Genomic DNA, 16,211 nt, shown 5'->3' with positions numbered 1-16,211 from the left:
TAAATAAGAATGTATACATCAGACAGAAATCCATCGTAACAGTGTAAATGCCGAGAGAGCATGCAATCATTTTTTCGCGAGGTGGAGTGTCCCCTTAGAATATTTGGAAGAAATGTAAGTCTAATCAACTAATTACCCAAATTGTTTCCATAAAATTGAAATATTCCATTAATCAGCTAAATTCCTGCTTGAATCCTTTAAAGGAAATCACATTTACTCGCCAAAATCCTGAGTTTCATGTTGCATAGGCAACCTAGTCAAACATTTCCGCATTCATTGTTTTTTTTTTTCGTCTATCCCCATGAAAAACGATAGATCGAGGTTCCATTGTATACCTTTTACTTATACATTCATCAAGTGAAATACAAGAAGAAACGTACGTTTAATATGCTTTGTGCCACTCTAGTATTTGAGGCATTCGAAATTCGAGGTATTCGAATATTCGAGGAATGATTTAATATTCGAATTCTATTCGAGTTCGAGAAATCTGCTATTCGACCCATCTCTACTTTTTCTATCTTTCTACGTATACTCTATTGGTTAGTTTACTAATAAAACACCAAGACTGTTTGCTAAAGGTATAACTCATTCCATTTAATAAGCTTCTTTACTTTCTTATAGATAGATGCAACAAAACAAGATTCCTTCAAACTCAACCAATATACACCCATGCCTCACTTAGTGCAAATTTGATTAGCGAAATTTCGATGAAGTGCAAATTCGTTCCTCGGGGAAATATCCTTATGCTGCTTAGCCAAATCAAATAACCGTAGCACTCACTTCATAAAACTTGAACTTGCTCTAAGCACACACAAAATTAACCTCTTCTTACGCATACAAACAGAATTGCTAGCCTCAAATCTTCTTCTCTATTTATATATTCGTAGATATCTGCACTGAATAAAGATGAGGTTAAAACGTCACTGACATTAGCCACACTAACTTCAGCTAAGTTGTCAATGCACACGCAAAGTTCACAGATAGAAAAAAATGGAAAGACTTCTAATCACCTGGATATATAATAAACGGTCAAATGATGTTACTCTATCAGAGGCAGTTATTTGTGCAAAAGCTGTGGTTTTATTTGAATCTATAAAAGAAGATGAGAGTGATGATTACTCCAAGACATTTAGTGGAAGCTCTGGTATGTTCCAGAATTTTAAACAGCGTGCTGGTATTTTAGAGCTGCAATACCAGGTGAATCTAAATCAACTAGTTTTTAATGTTGACAAGACAGGATTGTTTTGGAAGAGAATACCTTCTCATTCGTTCATATTCCGGGATGAAAAACCTGGGTCAGGTTTCAAGGCTTTTAAAGACTGTTTCAAGTTGCTGCTTGGCACTGATGCCACAAGGGACTTCAAATTAAAGCCATTTATGATTTATCAAACTTCTCAAGCAATAAAAATGCTATTCAAAGTAGTATTTGCTTGTCATTTGGATGAGCAACAAAAGGGCCGGGGCGACACAAGGATTGTTTTTAGACTGGTTTGAAAATACGTCAACTACCGGTAATTCATTACGAACCCCTGAGAATGCATGCACTAAAGGAGGGAATTTCAAAAGGACATACGAATTTCTTTTATCGAGGAAAAATGTCTTCGAATTAGTGCCTACTATCTTTAAAGATATTTTCAATTATAAATTTATATATAATAAATTAGGTTTCTTAAGACTATAAATAGAAGAATATATATATGAATAATATATGGCTCTAAAAGAATATATATGGTCAATAGGAAATTCGATACTCAACACCCATACTACCAGGAACACATCCTTATCTTCCCAATGTTAAAATTGTCTCAAATAACACAAATTCGATTAGTGACCCCGAGGAAAGCATCCCTTGCACTAAGCGAGGCATGGGTGTAAGCCTCAGGAGTAAGTTATTGAAACATGAGGTTTAACATGTACTCCCACAAAATAAGAAATAATATTTACCTTAGAAGTAAAAATAACACTTAAATTAGGCTGTGGAAGCTTTATTTCCTCCAAATCATCTGAGTTGGGACTCAACACCTGAGCAGCCTCTTCTCCTCCTGTTTCAACCTGGAATAAAGATTAAATGCTGTTATCTAAATAAGAATTTACCACAAGCTATAAGCAATGATATTTTAAATAAGTGCTCCACCTCACATAAGTAATATGTACATAAAACTAGCTTTTGATGAATCAATCTATAAATGAATCAATAGCGGATTCTACCCCTTTGAATGTTCCTTTACTTTTTCCACTTCATATTGGTATTTCTACCTTGCTCATGTCACAAAAGACTTTTTAAACAGCCTTCAGTCAGTCAGAATTGTGGCATTCCCCTGGTAAACCATCATGAGTATAATACAGGTACAGATATGCAGATGATAAAAAAAATGGACACATCCAAAAGGAATTCATTCAATTTCTATGAATTTCATGCTGACAGGGTGGTTTCTAGACATTTTTCCAGTGTAAGCAAACAACATTCCACCCACCCCCTCAAAGTTAAACTGAGAGGTAGTTGGGATTCTCTTAGGATGCATTTTAAAATAGGTAAATACTAATTCTCTATGAATAAGGGTCGAGACTTACTACTTATCAGCGTGAACTTACAACCTCCTTGCTCAGATATATTGAATGTGTTCTGAACATTGGACTGAGCACTTAGGTGCTCTAACTGATTTCTTTGCTTTTAATTGCAATGCAGGAGAAGACACTTTCACACGCGATACCAGATAGAAGAACTTTTGCAATGAAATAAACATGGGTCTTAAAGGCAAGGGTGAGACTGAGATGTCTAATTTAATTTTACTATGTTAAGTTTTCCCACTGATGCTAAGTTTCACCCACTATCACAATTGAGTAATAGGGTGGTTTCCTCTTATTTTTTTATTGCCTAAATCAAAAGATTATTACTCCTGGAGTGCGCATTTCACGCTCTTAGATTTTCGAATGATGATATCTATTTTTCGCGATTATACGAAAAGTGAAAAATTTCAAGTGCGCAAAAACGCGACGGCTAAGTTGGAATGACGGGAAAAGTCCTTGTGACGTATTTCTAGTTCCATCTGCCGGCGTGTGAGGTAAATCTATAAGGCTAGCGTGGTAAATTGCTAAGCTGGTTGCCTAATTTCGGACATACTCCAGGTATGTGTATATTAATCCTTACGATAAATAATAAATGCTTCCGTTCTTATACCTTTAAAGTTTCTGAGAGAATTTTATTTGCTATGATATCATCATGGCAAAATCTGTTGTTATCCCTATGTTTATTTGCTGCTACGCTAGAAATAATAACCATATTTGCATAAATTTTACAATAACTTCAGTGAAGTCCTGGTTCCACATTGCAATTTATTTTTACTATTTACATTTCATGCACAATAGCTAGACTTCCCCATCTTATGTTCACTAGCATTTGAATTAGAGACTCATTACTTGATTATTTCCATAATATTCTAAATACTTACAAGCATTTTATTTGGCATCCTCCCCAACAAAAAATGCCTAAGAGAACAATTTCCACTAACCCAATCACATGCCACCGAACTCGGAGAAACTGATCCGGCCCGAGGATATAAAATGGGCAATGCGTGTCCTGAAGGAAATTTACTAGATGGAAATATTTAACCATAGAAGAATTTCCCCACTTTTCCGCCTTATTTTTCATACAAGAATTATCAAAATTTCCCGTATCTCCAATAACTGAAAAGCTCAATCTTTATATGACTTGCATTGCTTCAGGAGAGAGAAGTTGCTTGATCAATTCATGTCAATTCTCCAAGCCCTTCAAATCAACAAGAACCTATCTACGTTCTCTGACACTAACACTCTTCTGACCGACTGATTATTCAAAATTATCCCCACATAGACGCATTCAAGGAAACAATGGACAAAGTAGTGACCCGCTCACGTGACCTAAGTTTGGAAGAGTCTATGGTTCCATGGAGAGCTAGGCTGGGATATAGTGAATATATGAGGGGAAAGCGCTACAGGTACGCAATAAAGTTGTATATGTTGACAGAAGCAAAGGGTTTGGCACTACAGGTCCTCCAACTCAGAAGTGTCTGGAAAAGGGCATTTGGAGAAGATGGTAAACAAATAACGGAGGATCATTTTGACTGAGGCCAATCCTTTTATATGGATAACTTTTACAACAGTGTAGCCAGTTCTAGATTCCATCCAAATGGGAAACCTAACTTGACGGGGACACTAAGGAGAGGCAAGAAAGTTATTCCTCTTCTGGTGCTCAGCTACGAATTAAAGAAAGGTGAGGTGGTGGAGGCCTTTCATGAGGATAAAATCTGTATCCTAAGGTGGAAGGATAAGAGGGAAGTGCGGATGATCAGCGATGAATGCAGTGCAAAAAAATAAACGAATCTATGAAAAGACGAGGGTGCACGCCAAGAAAGTCACAGGCGGGTTAAATATAGCAATTACAATTGCAGCATCGATCATTGGAGTCAAATGATGTCCGACTTTCCCATTGAAAGGAAATCCATCAAATAGTACTTAAAATTGGGAATCCACCTACTGAAATTACTGTTGCTGAACAATTATTTTTTATTCAAGGAAAATATTTGGAAAATTCCTCTCATCGACTTTCTAATTCCAATTATAGAATCTCTTATGACAATATCTGTACCTTCGATCCCTTTGAGGAGATAGCCATCCTAGCCCGCCTCAACAAAACCAAGGGCTTATTAGGACATTTCCCCGATTATATGAAAAACACGAAAGACAGAAAAGATGAAAACAGAAGAGATGTAGGCAGTGCTTCAAGAAGAATGTCCGCCAGGACACATCATATTATAGCCCCACCTGCCTAGCTGATCCTCGATTGTGTCTTGACTGTTTCCAGAAGTATCACAAGAATTTGTGATGCAGAGAATTATTTACCCAGCGGGAAAAAATTATTTTTTAATGCATACCTTTTATATTTTCTATTTCAATGTTTATTTAAAAAAATGATATTATTTTATGCATAGTATTTAGTAACTGAAAAATTATTCTAATTATGCTGGTCAATGTCTGATTTGTAAAACAATATGTTTCATTGCAAGAATTCTTCGTTTATAGACATTTTCCTTTTCATTTATAAACCAATGTATATCATTATAAAATCTTATCCAGAGGATATCATATCGTTCAGTATAATTTTTCCATCATAGGGAGCAACACTTTTGCTGGAAATATTGGTAATACTCGCAATATTTTCATTAGAGCAATAAAACATTTAAAATCGTATTTAAATCATCATTTCCAGATTAAAGAAATAATGTTAGCTGCATTACTATTTCCATTAGTTTTTTCCAGAAAGTGATAGAGTCTGAACGGGTTTTCGCTACAGTACTGACAAAGAGCAAAGAAATATGGGAAACATGTAGGTGTGTTTCTGGAAGGTATCAAAAGATTGACAGGATACTTAAAAAAATTTAATTTCAAATTTTTAACAAATGAAGGGTTATTTTTGGAAAAAAGTGTGAAAACATGTACCAGGCATCACAAATCATAAGATCACATCGTTAAAATAATAATAAAAAAATACAAATTTTTGCCAAAAAATCAGCCACAGGGTATTTTCTTCAAAAAACGGTCAGCACGGAATGTGTTAAACCCTCTGTATATACGCTCGCCACCTGAGAGTTGAATCAATAGAGAATGCCATTCCGGGATTCCTCTTCGGTTTTGAAATGTTGTCAATGTTGTCCAATCTATGCATGTATTACCTTTCCTTCACTCACAACTAACTGTATGTCCATAAACTAGAAATTATTCCCGATGAAATTCAGCAGCCGACAATCCTTTTGCATACATGAATCATATGACAGAATGCACCTCACAGCTGGCGGGATCAATGATCGTTGCGGACATTGTTGTTTGCATGCACAGACAAGCAAACGACTTCTGAAGAAAAACAAATGTGTCTATAGCTTCTTAATGAATCAGTAGATGGCATTGCAGGAGTAAAACTAAGTTCTGATGCGCCAATATTTAAATATAAGCAAACGGCCCTTACTTTATGAATGCGCCTTGTATTTTGTTACCACAGGTAGCTATTCTTGAATTTGCACTGCACTGGCTACTTAGGAGGAGTAGAGTAGCGTGCACATGCACTAGGCTCAGCTGCAGTGCCTGCCTTGCTGGATGTGACACACTGCTTCACTGTGAAACCAACTTTTACTATAGGACCCACTCTTAAAATAAAGGTGGAATTGAAATCTTAGCCCAATACATATTACTTATTCTCAGCATTGATATTTATTCAGTTTCTCAATAATTATTCATAGTTACAAGAATATGCTAAAAATTAACGCTGCCATCAGAGTCATTGAAACACAATTTACAAGCAACTATATCAGAAAACTTGATAAAAAAATTTTGCTTCAAAATAAATATTTGACAATACAATAGTTTCCTTCATCAAAGAAAACGAAAGGCATTGATTGCGATTCGTTACCCACCATTAGTGTATTCATAATTTAACACCATTAGTGTATTCACTACAAATTGTTTGGTTTTAGAAATCCCAGTTTAGACGAATATCAACAGTCAATTTTAACCTCATTTGAAAAAGGCCAGATTGGTGCCCATGCGATGCCACTCCATGTGACGTCAATGTATAACAATGTTGACAATACATTATAAAACTCAAAATTACATTTAACACGCAAAATTCAGGTTGGTTAGAACAGACATAAGTCTACGACTCAAACAAGAATAGTTACATCCTCATTCTTTCACTTACTTCAAGAAGGAGAATCCATGGTTCACGCTTGGCTGTGCCATCACCTCTTACTATTTCCACAGTTTCAATCATTGGTTCCCACTCTGCAAGACCTGCATTATAGTAATCCATTTGTAAGGACAAGGAACTCTCAACTCGCATCTAAAACAGAAATTATTTCATTATAAATTATAAAGGTAGCAATTTTTTCCAAAACTTATCTTCATCAGAACAGAAATAATTACAAGAAATAATAGTTATACATACAAGGCACATTAGTCATTTCACAACACACATTTAATTTCAATTCTTTTTTCCTATAACAGGTAAAGGCAGCATCTTCAATTGGCAGCATCAAGTTCGCTCTGTCTCTTCCTCTAGGTACTCCCTCTAACCCATAAGCTAAAACCCACAGGCAGCTTCTGGGTTCGTCCAAAGAGCACCCTCTCCCATTTTTCTACACTTTGACTCCACACTCATTCATATTTGGAACCCATTAGACTACGAAGATTGCAACTGTCCCGATTTCAGGACATTGGCATCTGAAACAGGGCCATCGGCTTGGTACATTTGCACCAAGGTCTGGTTTGTATAGATGAGGCTTCAATATTTGGCAGGAAGATTCGGGCTTGTTTACTTCAAATGTTTGGACAGTGATTCGCATTGTTATTGCATTTCGTCCGTCGTGGCCATTATTTAATTTCCATAAAGAAAGCGTAAGTTTTTGAGGGAGAGGGAGCCATGTGAACAATGAATTGCAGAAAATGTGGACAAAGATTTTGAAAGCAAATAACATTGTCTGCCTTGGATAGTAGCAGCTCCCCGCTACCTTTTACCTGGATGAAAAGATTGAATCCCACAGGAACTGTACAAAGACGTGTCTAAAGTGCCATGCTCCTACGGAAGATCATATGTTGGTGAAACATACAAATGAATGGTGACAAGGATAAGGGGCATGTAAGAGCCACAAATCAAAACAACTGCACTTGTCAGCTATTGCAGAGCATGCTTTGAGTGAGGCAGGCCACAAAATTGATTTCGATAGAGCGAAGGTAGTGGCAAAAGACAGCCGCTAGTATCCAAGGCAGATCAGGGAAGCCTAATAACAAAACACCTAATACATATTAACAGAGGCAATGGCTACCCAATCAGCAACGTGTAGAAGAGAATACTGTCCAATCAGTGTTCAGAGGGACTGCCAGTGCTATATAAGGTGGCAAAAAATCAACACTTCTCACCTTCCACCTGAAGACGAAAGCAGGATGGCTTTGGAAACTGTAGTAAATTAAAAACGACAAAAGAGGCTGGAGAACCCGGAAATTGGCAGTCATTTTTCACTGACTAGCAGCTTCAACAAAGACTCTTAAAGCAACAAAACTTTGAGAACCCAGGAATTGAAACATGTATCCACCAAATTCTAACTCATCATTTTCCATGTAATCAGAATATTTTGAAATGCATTAAAATTATGGTTTGACAAAATAGTAGTATTTAAATTTTTAAAAAGTGATTTGATGATGAAATTCAACATTATGCAAGAGAAAAATGTCTAATTTTCATATGCAATTGACTAATTCATTTAAATCAAAGGCAAAAACCTAAACTTAAAGACATAAACCCAACCAACCTTAGAACTCCAATCAGATATTTTCCCTTGATGTGACATTTGAATGAGCAGCAAAGGAATTGCACGCCCTCCAATACCAGCTTCAAAGGCAATCTGTATGGATGGTACTGAGACTAAAAGTATCTCATTTTTATAATCATCTGTTGACTTCTTAACATTTGTGGTAGCTTCCAATACTGCATCTTGACCAACTTCTAAAATAATAATATTGATATTAATTAGTACTTCAAATATTCACTACATTTATAACATTAGTATACCCATCAAGTGGCCCATGAATTTTAAGCATGAGAATAGATAAAACTGAACTTTTTTGCAGAAAAATGTGAATTTAATACTCAATCAGGGCAAAAGTTTTAATAAATACCATACATAGATTAATAGCAGGGAGGTATCCACAGACCATATTTTGAAAGTTTTAAAAATTCACACATACTGACATTCAATATGGTATGATAGAATGATTAGGCTCATTAAAGTTGCTAACCCTTTGCACTCGGAATTTTTCAGCCCCTATACCAGTAGCCTACTCGGAATTTTATTTTTAAATGCCCCTGAATTTAAGAATGAGAATATCTTATGGAATAAAGTTTTATGTTCCACTAAAATAAAGTGTTTATTTGACAAATTAGGCTTTTAGATTGAGTAATAAGCATTATATATTCATTAATCTCTAAATTTTTCCAAACAGTGATACTTTCTAAAACATTCCCCCACATGAAGCCCTGGGTGGTTTTCACATGTTTCACAAAAGTAAGTTGTCTCTCTTCTTCCTCCGCTAACGTTTCTTTTCGAACAAACTAAACAGTCCTTTTGTTTTTTTTCAGAATGTGGCATGATGCTATGAAGTTTTCCATTCAATTTGTAGAGGGTCTGATGGTTTTGGTCGGCCCCTGGGAGTTGTACCACCCATCCTGAAGTCTCCAACAAGTTCTGCAACTAACTCCCTAATGAATTTTACATTCGAAATACACTTTTCACCTTTTGTTTTGTTGCACTCTTTGTATAAAATGTACGAATTTACTGCACTAACTTCTAAGCCCCAGAAAAATAGCTTTCGCCACCATTTCAATGTCTTTCTAATAAAACAATAGGTACTTGTATAGTGATCAGTAGTGTCCATGCCACCCATAAATTTGGTGTAGTTCACAACGACTTTCGGCTTGACTACTCTCTGAATTTCAGCACTACCTCGAACCCTCCTTTCCACTACCTCTGTTTCAGAAGTGTCCCACGTGCTTAGTAATGTAACCACTCTTTTGTCCTTCCATGAGAGGAGTAATGTGTCCCTGTCTCTACAGGCAACCAACTCTCCTTTTTTCAGCCTGGGATTTTTTATTAGGGCTGGGTTGTCTTTCCTGTTGAGCATCAGAGTCCCTGTCAAGTTGCACTTACATTTTAGCAACTCCTTAGCAAGTGTTGCGCTTGTGTAGAACCTATCAGTAAAGACATGAAATCCCTGAGTTTCAGGAAGAGATTGCTTCAATCTGCCATAAAGTTCTCATATAATTTTTGAAGTAAATGGTAGATCAGATCTAGCAAGGGAGTCAGATGTTACAGAACCAAATTAAGGAACAAAAGAATAGATGTAGCCACATCGGGAATCTGCGAGGACATAGATATGAATTCCCCATTTGGTGGGTTTTTTGGGATTGTGCGTGATGAAGCGCACCTTGCCCTTGAAACCCACAACAGACTCATCAATGGCTATCTCGCGTCCTGGACAGAATTTCTCTCTGAACTTCATATCTAAATAATTCAAAAATGAACTGACCTTCTCTTTTCTGGTTCTTGTATCATTTATCCCCGCTTTTTCATTTTTTAGATGTAGCATCCAAAATATTTGCAAAAACCTTTCCCTTGTGAAGATTGCACGAAAAAATGTACATGAGAGACAAACTCTAACGACCAATAATCCTGTATATTTGGTTGATGAATAATGCCCATGTTCTATAATGCCGAGAAATGCCTTCATTTCCTTAGCGGTGACGTCAGTCCAACTATTCCAAGTTGATCTCTTGGCTGGTATCCTATTTAGAAGTTTACTCTGTGCATCGATATTTGTCTCACAGGCTATGCTTTCTATCAAGGCTTCTGTAAAAATCAACTGAAAAAATTGAATGGGCTTCACAGTCACCGGTAACCTGTGGACCAACGCACACTTGACCAGTGGAGAAGGGATACCTTTTCGGAGATTGGTCATTCACACTGACATCATCACCATTTTTGCGTTAGTTTTTCACTTTGAAAGTCAACGTCATCACTTTCGCACTCATCCACACTGTCACTAGAATAAACAATTCTTTTTTTTTACGTTTTTTATGTGCAACTGGGGTGTCACTATCACTGTCACTTTTTGTCAGTTCCTGCTGATGAAATCGGTGATTCCTCCTTTTTGCAGGTTTACTAGGACCGACAACAGGTTCAACTTGAGTAGATTTATGACTGCTGGATAATCCACCTTCATCACTTTTTGCAAGTTTACTAGGACCGGCAACAGGTTTAACTCATGTAGATTTATGACTGTTGTATAATCCACCTTCATCACTAGAACTACTCCTGGATATATCCACACTTCCAAAGTAATACCCATTGTCACTGCTTTCACAAAGAATTTCATCAACAAATTTGCTGAACTTTTCCATGGCCAACAGGACATTGAGTTCTGGGATAGGAACTACAAACGACTACCTCCGTGATGGATTTAGTTCCCATTTATAAGGTGTCATAAAGGGAGTGTGTTGAAATAGTAATGGAACAAATGTGCAAAATGTACACAAAATAATCTAGTTAAAGAAATGAGTCATTCAAGAAGCGAGCGTAACGTATTCGGTGTGCTCTTGGAATAATATGCAGGCAAACAAAAAGTATCCATTGTATTTCTGCTCTGAGAGGCACGTAATAAAACAATTCTGATTTAGCAAAGCTTGCCGGCACTCCGAAGAACGATAACATTTTGCACTTTGTGTCAATATCACACCTTATGTACACATGTGGCTTGCTCAGAAATATATGATAGGATTTGATTATGATAGTACCAAGTGAATCCGAAGTGAGGAGCCCCAAAACAAATCATCATTCCTCTGCTACAAGCATAATTCCAACATCCCTTGCAGTGTGGGTAAACTCTTATTGGGATTCCCACCGGGTTAATTTTTCCATAATGGCCAACGTTTCAAGCTCTGACTCGGGGCTTATCCTCAGGGATAAATTTTGTTGAATCCCGAGAAGAGTTTACCCACATAATTCGCCGGGAAAGCATCAAATCATATTTCATCCCTTACAGTGGTCTATTTACTAATTGCACTAAGTTGACTTAGATTTGCGACATAAACATTGGGAATGAAATCTAGGGACCCAATTTGTGTTGTTGCAAGGATGCGTTTGGCGACCAATCCGAGATTTTTTTTTGCATCCAGTAATTTTGATCCAGCAATTTAAAAAAATCCAGCAATTTTTAAATTAACCGCATATCCTAAGTCCCCACACCTTCATAGCCACTCGAGAGGCGTCTTCATAGACCGTAGTCTCCTTCCCTGCGTTCGTGGATCTAAAAATATTTCATCACTTCTCTAAAAGTTGATAACATCATTTGTTTAACGCCGACGAGGCCCCTAATAAGGGACAAATCGTCTCACTAGGCATACTTTTCTAACTTCTACCATCTTCCAATTGATATTATCAAAGATGAACGCCCTCCTAGCAGCACAAGCGGGATGAATTTTGCTGCATTCGAGGCGTGGGAGGGGGAGAAGCAAGCAGGGAGGGGACGTAATCGGCTTGCTGCTCTTGTATCCCCGACGCTGCGTGGGCGTTGGAATATTTTCTTCGCGGGCGCGGACTCAAATTAGGCATTTTGTGTCTAAACGGTGGCAGATACGTCAAAATGCACGAAATTTCATACCGAAAAGACAAGTAACTCAGCAAAATCTATAGGGAATGACCATTAAATATTATATTTTTCGAATTTTGACCCTCCCCCCCTAAATTGCATTTGAGCAAGGGTCAGGGGTTCACGTAGAGGTCTCAAATTTTTCAGGCCTTATTTTTGATCGGTCCCACAACTTTTTTTCATTGGGCCAGATGGATTTGAAAAAAATCTATTTTTCCGATCCGCTCTACTCCGTGGCCAAGAATCCTAATGGCTGATGGTGTAAATAAAATATGATATTCTGAAATAAAATACCAATTATACTCTACACTTATTGCCCAATGAAGCTGTAGATTATCAAAAAATGTATATACATTTATATACAAATGAAATGAGAATGGAACAAATTAAAATAATGGAAAATAGCACATGTCAAGTAACACTCGACACCTGAGTGGAAAAGGTTAAGGTCATTATGACAGTGAAAATGGTTGTAAGTCTATTATTTCTAGCATTTTTCACACACACATTGATTAAAAAAACTCCTTTATCAAAATCACGGCACCAGTCCCAGGCCTTTCTCCTACATAATGCATAGAGAAAACCCTCCAATAAAAAAAACATTTAATTACAAAACCAACCAATAACAAAGTCTGCACATGGGCTCCAGTTGGGTAAACGACCAGTCTATAATGAACTTTTTCACTTAGAAATTATTCAATTCCACTTGCAAGAAATGTTGCTCCTTGAAAAAGATCCACAACATTAATCGATTGCATGATAGCATCCCACTGTGGTGGAGTTGTGTCTACGTTAAAACTCGGGTTAGAGGCAGATAATGTTTTTTCTTGATTCTGTTCCAGAAGATACATCATCGTTTTCAAATGCGAGTTCCACCTTCTGGGTTAATCCTGAATGAGCATAGAATGAGAAGTGGTGTAAATTTTTTAAAATGTTGGTGCATTGATGGTATGCGTTCACCCAGGGGCCAGCGGTGCGGTCGTTGAAGTCACTGACGAGACCCACTGCTGTGTTTTTTTACTATTATTTAAACGAAAATTTCGATCCTTTTTAAACTTTGATGCATCATTGCGGAGACGTCGTTCAACATAGAGAAAGAAAACTGATGTCAGGGGGAGCCTGCATCCTTGTAGTATTCGAATCCATGATGATCTTTCCTATGAGTGGAATAGTTCGGGAGCAATAGCTGAATGCGCGATGTAAGGTACCCCAAAAGTCGATTTTTTTTTTCCACCATTTTCAGTTTTTTTGAGAGGTTTCAAGGGGGAAATTGGGGGTTTTCAGAGTTTTCCCCCCAATCATTTTTGGTCCCCCACGTCGAACGATATCCATCTACTCACCATTCTTACACCCGTTTCACATGGATGCGGACGGTCCGAGCTACATGTGCGGATAAGGTTATAACTGATATTAATGGAAGCTTAAACATGACTGCAGACTGTCTGCATGTGGAGTAGCCATCCACGTGGCCCCTCTGCCCCGCGGATCATCTGCATGTGTACTGGCTACAGACACGGGTTTGTGCAGACGGCTGATGCAGATCAAATGGATTTGTCAGTAGCATTAAATTGCTACATTAAATCTTGCTATAGTAAATTGTCGCTTGGCTAAAGTAATTCCTATGAGGTAACACCACTTTTCAGGTTTATCTATTATATTTTAATGACATAGTGATGGATATGAAAGATGCTTTTATCAACTGATTCTTTCACGGAGTAATAATTTTTTAAGTGGTTGTCTTGTTGCTTGGAATTAAGTGATATTTTTCTTGGACCCTATGGCATCAGAATCGATAAAATCGGTATTGGTACAATCAGAATCGAAATGTCAGAATCGTAATCGGGATCGGAATCATTAAAATTATAGAATTGACCCATCACATATCCATAATTACCCATAATTACCACATCTTATTGTTATATTCTAGAAAAAAATCAACAAATCATGCACAGTATCATATGCTACTGCATGATAACATACCAGTTTTTAAGAACCAATAGTCCTCCTCATTGAATTTTTTTGGCAGCCATATATCACCAAAATCAATTTCTTTTACTGGTCCACCTGATTCGGAGTCGTCTTTAGGTATGGTCAGTGAGCTACTTACTTGGGAAAGAAGAGCAATGGTACCTGTAAAAGTAAAAACATTCATTTTTAATTTCCTCTTGCAGGGTTGTAGTCATAAAAATGTCACTTAAGGCACCAATGTCTCTGGCTGAAAGATGTACCAACAAGATAGGCTAAACCATGTGACTGTTACCAACTTTCACTCCAAAAGAATCAGAATTTCTTCAGAGAGACTCATTGAAAAACAGCACTTTTACCTAACTTTCTACCTTCAGTTAAAGGTAGAGATGTGTGAATAGTATCCGCAAATACTTGAATACCTCAAATACTAGAAAGTATTCGATATTCGAGATCTTGAATAATTATGCTAAAGGCACCACGTCAAATACCGCAAACACTTTGAATACTTCACGCCATACACTGTCGCGCGCACGTTGTTGTTAGTTGACTCGGAAAATGTAGAGAATTCTAGTAGTTTAGTGCATGCAGCGCCGTTATAAGCAAGTTGACGAACTACGTCAAATTTGCAGATTAGAGCAGTGAAAAGAGTTCGACATGGGCAAAGGAAAATGATCGGGTGAAAAAATCCGAAAATCCCCGGTTTCCCCCACCAGGAGAACCTCAGTGCCGTGGGATAGTAACTAAGTATGACAAACCCAAAATCCTCTACCCATCCATCCATCAGCCTTCCGCCCCTCTTCCTACGACGCTTTCCTCCTATCCAAAATCAAACAAAAGACCCCAGCTCGCGCAGGATTCATATTACGAAGACCATAAATCAAAAAATAGAATCGTGTTTCACCCTTCCCTCTTTCTCCCCCACTGACCTTTTCCTCCTACCTCCTTCAAAGTTCCGCATTTCTGGAGGTCAACTGCAGCATCAGTCATCTATTAGCCCAAAAGGTGTCTAACAATTACTTTCAGCAATTGATATTACACATTTATTTGATTGAAGTATTCGTAATGTGCGCGTAATTTAAAAAAGAATAAGACCAAACACGACATATTTGTGAATTTATTTAAGCATTTTACACAAGGAAATAAATGTCAAAATGCGACGGAGACTTAGTGTTCTGGCGAAACTCGATATCCTCGCAGCTGAGCTTCTCTGAAGTTCTTGTGGTATTTTTTCCCGAAAATATATATCAAGTTAAAATTAATGAGTTATGCTATAAATCTCCATTGTCACAGTCACAGTTGAAGGGATATTTTCTCAGGATATTTGGTTTCTCCCTGCTAGCAATACGAATTCATCTGCTTATCTTGTGAGAACTTCCAAAGATTGACTCAAAATAATTGAAAAAGAAGAAAATCCGGCGGAGAGCTGTCAGCTAGCACTTTACAGTAGGAGTGGGGGTAAAGCGAGCTACCTGTTGAAAATAAGAAGTTGGATGAAGCGGAGTAGGTATCAGATGGGTGTGCTGCAGAAATGGCATTTGGTAGATAAGAATGTACACATCAGACAGAAATCCATTGTAGCAGTGTAAATGCCGAGATGGCATGCAATCATTTTTTCGTGAGGTGGTGTGTCCACTTAGAATATTTGAAAGAGATGTTAGTTAAATCAACTATGTATATGCCAAATTTTTTTCCATAAAAGGAAAATATTCCACTAATCAGCTAAATTCCTGACTGAATCCTTTAAATGAAATCACTATTACTCGCCAAAATCTTGGTTTCCTGCTGCATAGGCAATCTAGTCAAACATTCCCTCATTCATCGTTTTTTTTTTCGTCCATCCCCTTGAAAAACGATAAATCGAGGTTCCACCGTGTACCTTTTTATTTATACATTCATCAAGTGAAATAGAAGAAGAAACGTATGTTTAATAGTCTTTGCACAATTCTAGTATTCGAGGTATTCGAAATTTGAGGTATTTGAAATTCGAGGTATTCGAATATTCTAGCAATGAATTAATA

The 16,211-nt window shown here is 37.3% G+C and overlaps 1 protein-coding gene across 1 annotated transcript in view; it reads right to left on the bottom strand.

The window, feature by feature from the left end:
* The window catches only part of LOC124159790 (vacuolar protein sorting-associated protein 13), a 295,602-nt gene that overhangs the window by 133,280 nt on the left and 146,111 nt on the right, over positions 1–16,211 (bottom strand). Inside the window, exons 30-33 of the mRNA XM_046535708.1 lie at positions 14,206–14,355; positions 8,334–8,527; positions 6,728–6,868; positions 1,945–2,052 (exon numbers count right to left, since the gene is read on the bottom strand). Of these exons, the coding sequence (XP_046391664.1) occupies positions 1,945–2,052; positions 6,728–6,868; positions 8,334–8,527; positions 14,206–14,355 (593 nt within the window). The remainder of the gene's footprint in view (positions 1–1,944; positions 2,053–6,727; positions 6,869–8,333; positions 8,528–14,205; positions 14,356–16,211) is intronic.

Source organism: Ischnura elegans, chromosome 1, assembly GCF_921293095.1.
Source record: "Ischnura elegans chromosome 1, ioIscEleg1.1, whole genome shotgun sequence".
NCBI lineage: Eukaryota > Metazoa > Arthropoda > Insecta > Odonata > Coenagrionidae > Ischnura > Ischnura elegans.
This window is presented reverse-complemented; position numbering and strand designations above follow the sequence as displayed.